Here is a 12041-nt window from a genome sequence, read left to right on the forward strand (position 1 = left end):
ATAATGGCTGATTCTTTCCAGAACTACTGGAAATAATTCCACAGAGCAAAGAAGCAAACTGAATTTCCAGCAAGATGAATAAAGAGATATCCATATCTAGATATATTGTAGTGAATTTGAAGAGCACTAAAAACAAATAAAATACCTTAAAAGGTTCCAAAAGAAAGAGACAGATCACTTACAAAAGAATGATAATTAGAATGACAGCAGATTTTTCAAAGTTAACAATGAAAGCCAAAAAAACCACAGAAGAAAATCTTCAATTTACTAAGAGAAAATAATTGTCAACCTTGAGTTGTATAGTCTACAAAACTGTCCTTCAAAACAAGAGCAAAATAAAGAAGTTTGTAATTAAATAAAAACAAAGTTTATTACCAAGATATCTGTACTAAACTAAAAAGACACTCAAAAATATAGTTAAGTAAATTAAGTCTAAAGAAGTAAATTATGCCATGATTATCTTAGAGAACAAAGTTGAAAAGTAACAAAGTAAAGGAGGAAGCATATAATGTAAATCTAAATTAATATTATCTATATAAAACAACCATAAAACAATATATACAAATTTGTAAAGCCAAAACAACGGCTTCTAAAATTATATAATATTTGAAAAATTAACTGTTACCACAAATGTAAAACTGTATTTTATTGTAGACAACAATGCATTAAATGAACAGATCCAGGCCCAAAGCTAATTTTCATGAATACTTACCTTTTGGCCCATTAATCCTCGGTTTCCAGGAAATCCTGGGATTCCCTAAAAACAAATACAATAGATTTTTAACTTATAAAAACTTGAAGACTTTATCATTAAAGAAGAAACAGTCACAATTGGAATTTTAACTGGTAAATAACACATATTTTCAAATGTATACATATTATAATATTGCTATTTGTAATAATCCAATATGGAAAAGACAATTTATGAGCTATAGCATTATATGAATACTACTGATATTTAGAGCTTTAAATAAAGGCTTTTTGAAACAGAAACTATGAGGAAATTCATCTCAGTTCTCGCACCCCAACACATGAGTGATAAAATTAAAATGATGTTTCATTTGAACACATTCTTGTATTACTTCTAATGAATCATACAAGAAAATCTGTTAAATGATATAAGCTCTGATTTAGTGCAACAGTTCCGCAAGCCCTCAGTCTCACCACCTTAGTTAAAAATTAATTTAACTAAATGATTTCCTCCAACCTGAGCCTTGAAATACCCAAGAACCTAAATATTCATATAAAAAATGGCAATCTTTTCTCTTAATAACTCCCTTACTGATGCAATCATGAATATGAAGACCACAGTTTGTGAAGAGATATAAAGAAGTACAGGTCACTCTTTCACATGGCTGAACTCATATGCACATATCTCTAGCAACATTCAGAAAAAAATTAATGTTAATTCTATCAAGTTAAGAATAAATTTAGCACATTTATTGCTTGCAGAACAGTTCTATTGTCTGCCTTTTGATGCATTTACCCAAAATGATCATTTATCATGCAAAACAGTGATTGTACTAATCAATTTTTGCTTTTTATTCCATTTTCTTAGCACCTATTTTGGTGACATTTGAGCTGAAATTGTTAACAACATTTATATTTATACAAATGTATTGACACTGAAAGACAAGAAAATTGGGTCACATCCGTATGACTTTGAAAATCCTCTGCACTAGCAGACCTTCCAAAGGAAAGCAGTACTCTTCAGTAAATCACAGCAGGTGCTAGAGCTGCCATTGCCAATGAGATCAAGTGTCTTCTTCTATTGCAGGGAGAATCTGCCATTATCTTTATTTTCACACCCTGAGTTTATAAATACAATCTTTATTGATCAATGTGCTAATCACAATTATAGGGCAAGACATAAACACATAGTTCTAGTTTTCAAATCTGAACTTAAATCATACATTGGAATTCAGTTTGGTTCTATTCAGCTCAATTCAGTTTGCCACTTCACTATACCCTTTGCAGAGAACAAAAATGGTATGTGAGCAATGACTATCAACAAGGGACTCACAATCTAGTTGCAAAGACAAGCCTTTATAAACATAAGTAGAGAATAATATGAAAACAACAAAAATACCTTAAAGTAACAATATAAAACACGATCACAGTACACCTAATAAGCACTCTAAAACATAAAGTAAAAGTAAAATCACTGAGTTATGAATATAAAATGAATTGTACCTTCTTAGGCAGAAAATGTGTATTCTTAATGCAATGAATTAAGATAAACATTATTCAAAATAAGGGCCTCCATTTGAATGAACCATAATTTGGTGTGAAACCACCCTGTGACCTCCTCCCATTCAAATACCCACACACATATGAAAATTCACTAAAAGTTGAGATCAAGTTCTGAATTTAACTAAAATACATGTGTAAATTCTTCTCAGAAGGAAGGTGGCTATACATTGTTCTATGCTGGAAAACTGGTACAGTTCTGTCAATGTGATAACCTTGGCCCCCAGAATTCCTAACGGGCACATGTGATTACCGGTGACAGTGTCAGACCTGAGAATCTGAATTTCTTACTAGTCTTTTATTATTTAAAGTTTTCATCACTATTCAAGTCCCTGTGCCCTTACACAGTCTGTGATGTTAGCAGAATTAGTTACAGATATCCTGAAGACAATCCCAGTGTTAGCAAGTTCACATCCTTTCCCTGGAGAAAACAGTTATACCCAGGTTTCCACGAACAGCACCTTGGCTTCTACCTCCTCAAAGCCCTTGAGAGCCCATTTCCCCACTGTTTACTCCTTGGATTTGATTTGACACCCTCTTATCTGAGACATTCTAATACTGAGCTTGGTCTGTAGTAGAACATAGCCACAAATCTTACATTATTTCAATATATCTGATACTAAGATTATTTGGGGGAGATTCCAGATTATAAAAAAAATTCCTTTTCTTTTTGTTCATCCTCTAAAACTGGCCAAAAATTTACATACATTTCATAGATATGTATGTCCAAGAAGTCCTAATAGATTTTCTATGTCCAATTATGCCAAGAATTATTACTTCTTTTACAAATACCAAGTAAAAATATATAAAAACTACAAGATATCAAAAACAAAACATAGGCCTGATTTATCTAAGGAATTCTTGGCAAAACTAATATAATAATACCACAAGCATGCACAGAATACCAGCTTATTGAGGGAGAGGTTAACCAGGGAAACTGAAATCATTCACAGCTATATTAGTTAATAAAATTCTCCAAGGTAGTATTTTCCTGGGCTCCCAATATGTGTATTGAAATTGACTAAACTTTGCTAATTTTACGTTAGCAGTAATATTATCCAAAAGCATTTGAAAGTTAACAGTTTGTTGATTGCAAAGTATTTAGTGACAATTATTTTATAGAGCAAATGTGTTTCCAAGGAGACTATTTTCTATTTCGCTGTGGTTTTGGGTTCAGGCAACTGCTACAATGTCCAAGTAAAGACAGAAACAAGTAACAGTAAGTGGACATATTTCATCTACTTCTGTGATTTCAGTTTGGGTTTGAGGAAGAGCAGAAAGTCAACCAGAAAATCCTGCATAATGTTGTGGTTAAAGAATGTTGACACAAAAAAATTGTTCTAGAAGCTTCTCTGTAACCATTTAAACCACTGCTGTACAACAAACAAGTTGTTAAGAATAGAAATACATACTTTAGAATAAAGGGTTTGACTTCTATTTCCTAGAGAATATTTTGTAATGAAGGGAATGTGTCTATGACAATATTACTTAGAAAAGACAAAATATCACAGTATACTCCCCATATGTAATGAATGTATTTACTTATCCATGAAATTGGACCATTTTAGATCAAATTTGCTTTTAAGTAATGCTATATTTTCAATTCACTAAAAAAGATCTAAACTATTAATGGTATTTTTATATCAAATTATCTACCTTTCTACACAATGGTAGAGATATTTAATATCCAGTTATCAAAATATCAGAAGTATATTACATGTTTTCTTCATTATATCAAGAAGTGATTTATTCATTCTTAAAGATTCAATGAAGAAAAAATTCACATGTTGAAAGTATCTTTCTCATTAACTAAAAAGATTCCCATCTGATTATCAGTAAAGAGCATAGTAGAAGCCGTATGAAGCAGCTAAAAAAATAGATGCTGGAGTCAGCCAGCCCATGTCCTAATAGCAGATCCACTCCAGGCCGGTTATTTAAACTGTAAAATCTCTGAATCCCAGTTTTCTTTGTCGGGAAATAATAAGACCTATCTCATAGAGTTGGTACATTCTATCAATTAGCTTTCACAAATATTTAGCTCAGTGCTGGCACAACAATGAACAAATTTTTATAACTGTCTCTTCACAGCTCCTCCCTGACCTTTGAAAGTTGTGAAATACTTGAAGTCAATTTTTTTCCATGTCTCTACATTTTGTCCTCTTTCTCCATTGTAAGGCTTTTTCTTTTTTCTTTTTATTTTTTTATCTTTTTGCCTTTCTACCTTGCCTTTCCCTACTTGCATTTCCAAAAATGTCCATTATATGTAGGATGATGCTAGCAATCTAAAGTCCCCCATTCGGGGGCGCCAACAAGTCGGCATTGCCCCCCATTCAATACCTTTCCTTTTCATGTTTGGCTGATCTTGATTACAGAGTAATACTATCATGACTTTTGCTTTTTAAATATTTTAAATAATTCATCACTATTTGTTCAGAAAAAGATGACCAAGAGTATTAAATATATTTGTAGTTGAACTCTGCAATGTTTTTCAATTATTTTTTTTTCCCACAGTAACTGGCAGGCCATTATGAATGATTTACAACAGATTATTCTGTGGTAAGGCAACTATAGGGAGAAGTAACTTACAATCACAGATGCCAGACCTAAAAGAAACCAATATACAAGTACTTGCAATAAACCCTTGATAAGGAAATGACTAGTTTTCTATTCCCATATTATGCTGTAATTAATCTTTAAGGAAAAAAAAAAATCTAAGAACGTTGGATGAACTTATTCACCCTGGCCTGTAGACAAGGGCCCACTTGGGACTGGACCCAAATTACCCAAAGATAAACAATTTAAGTAGAAAATACTTTAGCCAATAAATATAGGCTACTCATGTTTATAATAAAGCAGAAAGTGTCACCAGTTTCACCTTATAGGCTACAAAAAAAGAGAACAAAGATATCATAGGAAGGAAAAGCCATTTGGAGGCCATTTTAAAGGCTACTGCAGTAACTGGCATTTCTTTTCCACACCTAAAGGCATTTCTACATTTTTATAAAACCAATAAAATAGTCTGAACAATGTTACGTTGCAAAAGCATCCTTTTCCAGGACAAGACAAAATCACAAATTCTTAGCAAATTAAAATAACAAACCCGAAAACTCAGACAAGGACGACGACTATCTGGAGAGGAAGGGAAAGGATTAAGAGATCTGGGACCCCTGTCACATGGTAGGAAAGTCATGTAGCCACCAGAGCCCAAAGGTCCAGAAAAACCACCTGCCCCTTCATATCAGTAAGTGAAATGCATATGAAATACGGATGTGTTAAAAAACAAACAAACAAACAAACAAGCATGTATGTATAGACATATGTAAAACTTAAAATCAATTCCATTTTGATAGACATACGTAAAACTTAAAATCAATTCCATTTTGAAAGAGAAAGTTCCAAAATAATACCAGAGTTGTTCTAAAATGGGCTGTGATCTCTGAAAGCCTGAAAAGTACCTACCACATTTTTGGGGTACACTTTTTGTTACTACATAACTCAAAACAAATTATGGTCAATTTCTCATTAAGAAGAAAACTAAAAGTGTATTTTTCAAAGACCCTTTTTAACTTTAGAAACTTTAACTTGGTGCTGAATAGAAGTTAAAATAGAAGTTAAATCTTTTCCAGAGAAACCGGAAAATTCTACTATTTTTTTTTAATTTTATATATAATAGAGGTAATCATACCAAAATATTTTAAAGCACCATTAACCATCCCCACCAAATAAAAAATGAAATTAGTTTGATAAAGAAAACGCACTAATAAGTGAATTTTTAAACTTAATTTATATGATAAAAATAACTAGGTATTTAAAATTGTATCTAATCTAATATCTTCCATATCTTATTTATAACCTCATATTTTTGAAATGTGTATGCTATTCCATCTAAATCTCTATACTAGTTATTGCATAACACAGCCCATTGTGAATTTTATGTTTATATAATGTAAATCCCATTTTCTTATAAAAATAATGAAACAATTGATAGACAAATAAGCATTGATTAAAGTAAAAAAATTAAATGTTTTCTATTGATCCATAACCAATTACCACATATTTAGTGCATTAAAGCAACACATATTTATTATCTTACAGTTCTGTGGGTCAGAAGTACAGCATGGGTCTCACAGGGCTAAATTCCAAGAGTCAGCAATGCTGCACTCCTTTCTGGAGTCTCTCGGAAAGAATCTGCTTCCTGTGCATTCAGGTTATTGGCAGAATTCTGTTTCTTGCAGCTGTAGGACCAAGGCAGCCATTTTCTTACTGGCTGTAAACTTGAAGTCTATTTCCAGCTTCCAGGGGGGACTACACTCCTTGGTTTACAGCCCCAAGGAATCTATCCTTCATTTTCTCTATCTTCAAATGGGTCAGGTCCTTCTTCAGTCACATCTTTTTGCCCCATTCCTGCTCTGTATTTTTCCACTTTCAATTACTCATGATTAGATTGGGCCTCCTTAGATAATCTGGAATAAAATTTCCATCTCAAGGACATTAACTTTAATCACATCCACAAAATCTCTTTGCTGTGGAAAGTATCAGGTTCCAGGGATTAAATTATGGCTATCTTTGGGGAGAGGATGGAGTTGTCATATTTTGCCTACCACAGAAATATTGTCTAATATCTGAGGACCAAATAGTTTCTATGTAATTTAAATTCCTCCAAGGCATTAAAAGGATGATCATCTAAATTCAAATTATGAAGCTACTAAGTCAATAATAATACCTAAAAAAGAAATCTACAAGCTGATGTAATCTGTTAAAATAAATGCAAATGGACTTACTATAAGGCTAGTAAGATAAATATAGCAGTGTGTCAGAACAAAAGTAGAGCATGGCTAAGTAGGGTTTGTCTCAGCATGCAAGAAATGTCCAATATAAAGAAATATATCCGTATAATATACTATACTAATGACATTCCCATATTAACAATTTAGAAGAGAAACACACAAAATCACCTCAAAAGATTCATTATTAAAAATTTATCATGCAATATTTGTGAAAACTCCCAATAATCTAGAAATAGAACTAATATTTGAAACCAAAGTCTGAATCAATCAGAAACCCATTTTAAACATCAGATTTGGTGAAACACTAGACATTTCTACTTAAATTCAGGAATAAACCATAGTTTATATTTTAAACCAGTAGTCACACTTACAGGGATATATCCCTCAGGGAAAATATTGCCTAAGTATGCAGAAAAAAATATATATATATAAAAAACATTAATAAGAGAGATTAGATTGATTTATAGCTATGCTATAAATGAAATGAGATAGATTTTATATTGTCTTATAACCTTTTATGGTAAATGTTCATATTACAAAGTTAAATAAAAGTTTCAGTGGATCCAATTTGTTGTTTAAAAAAATCGTGTATGTTCTTATGTATTTGTAAAGAAAAAGTCCAGACATAATCTCATTAAATGAGTAACAATTGTTACTGCTGGGAATGGGAATGGAATTTGGGTAAGTGAAAGCAGACTCAAATTTACAACACAACTTCTACACTTTTTGAGTACTTAAGATAAACTAAGTAAATAAATACATGTAAGAAGTGATAAATAATGAATAAAAGGATTAGATAAAACTAATAAAATGTAATCAAATATACAATACATAATAACAAACAAATGAAAAGTTGGCCCACACAAATTTCTTATCTTAAAAAGTTCTCAAAAAATGTCTAAGAGTTATTTTCCTCACATTTAAATCATTCAAGAAATTACTGTTAAGCGTTGGTCTTTCAAAATAAAAAAGTAAAGATATCAAAGGTTGTGGCTATCATTTGGTAAGAGAACTAGAACAACTGGAAAGAATTATACTGCAGACTCAGAAATCAATGCTGGGGAGATCTTAATACACCTCCCTGCTACGACCTCCCTGTGTAACATATTTGCTAAGTTTTCATGTCTTGGGAGGTTATTCTTGCAGATAATTTTCACATATTGCTAAGTACACTGTGTTGGACAAAGGCATTCATATTGCTCAGGGAAAGATAATGCTGTGTTTAAGGAGCACTTTCTTTCACAGGAGAGCTAGGAATTTGACATTTGGCAAAATCAGCTTTCCCAGGCACCATTTCCCCCATTTTCCCACAGTCATAGAACTTTTCTAAAACAAAAAATGGTAATATATTAGATCTATAATTACAGATTGTTACTTTTGTCTATTACATAAAATTTTTTAAATCTGGAAGAATAACCTAAAAATTTCATTAAAATTGAAGGTATAATAAAACTCATAAATTTAAGTTATCTAATTTCTATCTTTGTAAGGATTTGCCTCTCTCATATAAGCAAGTTTAGTCCTCTTCAATTGCATATAGATGTATTTTTGTTTTACAAAATAGATTTGTTTTTGTTATTTTTGTCAATAAACAAAACACAAAATATTATAAATAAGCAAAGGAAAGTGAACCCATTTGGAAATATAATTTCATATTATCATTTATGACAACATCAAAGCTTATTTAACCAGAGAAATACATATTAAAGCATGTATGGTCTAAAAAATATTAAAATGTCAGAATTATTTTCTTGTACCAATATCACTAAAACTAATTGCTCTCCTCCAGTAGGTAACTTTTGTCTTCCTACTGTGTTCATATTCCTCTTTTTGATCTACCTGTCTCAAAGTCCCTATATCAGTAGTTATTAAACTTTACATCAGACTCACAAGCAGTTGCCGTTAAAAATCTAGTTTCTTGGGATTTGACCCCAAATTTTGATTTATCAGGAGCAGAATGGCCCCCAGAAAACTGAATTTTAATAGGCATTTCTAGTAATTTTGAGGTACTCTGTGGATCAGAGCTTGAGAAATAGTGTTCTGTGTATATTTTTTTCAAGAGATAAATATACAGATCCTTTCAAGAGAATATCAATTATTTCTATATAAATATATATTCATAATACAGATAATTTTCAAGACTCTCATTTACATAGTCTCATATATTTTATATTATATATAAAAAATCTAAATTATTTATATATAAGTGAGACTCTCTTAAAAACTATCTGTATTATAGGTGTTAAGCTTGGATTGTCATCCCGGGTTTTAAATTATCTACTAATTAAATTTTAAAATAATCCATTTTATGCCTCTGCTTAAAAATCATTACATATACATTATTTTTCCACCAATCTATAACCTTTGAACAAAATTTTTATTATTATTATTCTCATTATTATTATTATACTTTAGGGTTTATGGTACATGTGTGCAATGTGCAGGTAAGTTACATATGTATACATGTGCCACGCTGGTGCGCTGCACCCACTAACTCGTCATCTAGCATTAGGTATATCCCCCAATGCTATCCCTCCCCCCTCCCCTCACCCCACAACAGTCCCCGAAGTGTGATGTTCCCCTTCCTGTGTCCATGTGTTCTCATTGTTCAATTCCCACCTATGAGTGAGAATATGCGGTGTTTGGTTTTTTGTTCTTGCGATAGTTTACTGAGAATGATGATTTCCAATTTCATCCATGTCCCTACAAAGGACATGAACTCATCATTTTTTATGGCTGCATAGTATTCCATGGTGTATATGTGCCACATTTTCTTAATCCAGTCTATCATTGTTGGACATTTGGGTTGGTTCCAAGTCTTTGCTATTGTGAATAATGCCGCAATAAACATACGTGTGCATGTGTCTTTATAGCAGCATGATTTATAGTCCTTTGGGTATATACCCAGTAATGGGATGGCTGGGTCAAATGGTATTTCTAGTTCTAGATCCCTGAGGAGTTGCCACACTGACTTCCACAAGGGTTGAACTAGTTTACAGTCCCACCAACAGTGTAAAAGTGTTCCTATTTCTCCACATCCTCTCCAGCACCTATTGTTTCCTGACTTTTTAATGATTGCCATTCTAACTGGTGTGAGATGGTATCTCATTGTGGTTTTGATTTGCATTTCTCTGATGGCCAGTGATGGTGAGCATTTTTTCATGTGTTTTTTGGCTGCATAAATGTCTTCTTTTGAGAAGTGTCTGTTCATGTCCTTCGCCCACTTTTTGATGGGGTTGTTTGTTTTTTTCTTGTAAATTTGCTGGAGTTCATTATAGATTCTGGATATTAGCCCTTTGTCAGATGAGTAGGTTGCAAAAATTTTCTCCCATTTTGTAGGTTGCCTGTTCACTCTGATGGTAGTTTCTTTTGCTGTGCAGAAGCTCTTTAGTTTAATTAGATCCCATTTGTCAATTTTGGCTTTTGTTGCCATTGCTTTTGGTGTTTTAGACATGAAGTCCTTGCCATGCCTATGTCCTGAATGGTAATGCCTAGGTTTTCTTCTAGGCTTTTCATGGTTTTAGGTCTAACATTTAAGTCTTTAATCCATCTTGAATTGATTTTTGTATAAGGTGTAAGGAAGGGATCCACTTTCAGCTTTCTACATATGGCTAGCCAGCTTTCCCAGCACCATTTATTAAATAGGGAATCCTTTCCCCATTTCTTGTTTTTCTCAGGTTTGTCAAAGATCAGATAGTTGTAGATATGTGGCATTATTTCTGACGGCTTTGTTCTGTTCCATTGATCTATATCTCTGTTTTGGTACCAGTACCATGCTGTTTTGGTTACTGTAGCCTTGTAGTATAGTTTGAAGTCAGGTAGTGTGATGCCTCCAGCTTTGTTCTTTAGGCTTAGGATTGACTTGGCGACACGGGCTCTTTTTTGGTTCCATATGAACTTTAAAGTAGTTTTTTCCAATTCTGTGAAGAAAGTCATTGGTAGCTTGATGGGGATGGCATTGAATCTGTAAATTACCTTGGGAAGGATGGCCATTTTCACGATATTGATTCTTCCTACCCATGAGCATGGAATGTTCTTCCATTTGTTTGTATCCTCTTTTATTTCCTTGAGCAGTGGTTTGTAGTTCTCCTTGAAGAGGTCCTTCACATCCCTTGTAAGTTGGATTCCTAGGTATTTTATTCTCTTTGAAGCAATTGTGAATGGGACTTCACTCATGATTTGGCTCTCTGTTTGTCTGTTATTGATGTATAAGAATGCTTGTGATTTTTGTACATTGATTTTGTATCCTGAGACTTTGCTGAAGTTGCTTATCAGCTTAAGGAGATTTTGGGCTGAGACAATGGGGTTTTCTAGATACACAATCATGTCATCTGCAAACAGGGACAATTTGACTTCCTCTTTTCCTAATTGAATACCCTTTATTTCCTTCTCCTGCCTCATTGCCCTGGCCAGAACTTCCAATACTATGTTGAATAGAAGTGGTGAGAGAGGGCATCCCTGTCTTGTGACAGTTTTCAAAGGGAATGCTTCCAGTTTTTGTCCATTCAGTATGATATTGGCTGTGGGTTTGTCATAGATAGCTCTTATTATTTTGAGATACGTCCCATCAATACCTAATTTATTGAGAGTTTTTAGCATGAAGGGTTGTTGAATTTTGTCAAAGGCCTTTTCTGCATCTATTGAGAAAATCATGTGGTTTTTGTCTTTGGTTCTGTTTATATGCTGGATTACATTTATTGATTTGCATATATTGAACCAGCCTTGCATCCCAGGGATGAAGCCCACTTGATCATGGTGGATAAGCTTTTTGATGTGCTGCTGGATTCGGTTTGCCAGTATTTTATTGAGGATTTTTGCATCAATGTTCATCAAGGATATTGGTCTAAAATTCTCTTTTTTTGTTGTGTCTCTGCCAGGCTTTGGTATCAGGATGATGCTGGCCTCATAAAATGAGTTAGGGAGGATTCCCTCTTTTTCTATTGATTGGAATAGTTTCAGAAGGAATGGTACCAGTTCCTCCTTGTGCCTCTGGTAGAATTCGGC

The 12041-nt window shown here is 33.1% G+C and overlaps 1 protein-coding gene across 2 annotated transcripts in view; it reads right to left on the reverse strand.

Annotated features, from left to right (window-relative positions):
• Positions 1–12041, reverse strand: part of COL21A1 (collagen type XXI alpha 1 chain) — a 202408-nt gene that overhangs the window by 20407 nt on the left and 169960 nt on the right. For both annotated transcript variants that reach the window (XM_054557654.2, XM_063724841.1), the window contains one exon: positions 713–757. In XM_054557654.2, coding sequence (XP_054413629.2) covers positions 713–757 — 45 coding nt within the window. The remainder of the gene's footprint in view (positions 1–712; positions 758–12041) is intronic.

The sequence above is a fragment of the Pongo abelii genome, chromosome 5 (genome assembly GCF_028885655.2).
Source record: "Pongo abelii isolate AG06213 chromosome 5, NHGRI_mPonAbe1-v2.0_pri, whole genome shotgun sequence".
In the NCBI taxonomy this organism is placed as follows: domain Eukaryota; kingdom Metazoa; phylum Chordata; class Mammalia; order Primates; family Hominidae; genus Pongo; species Pongo abelii.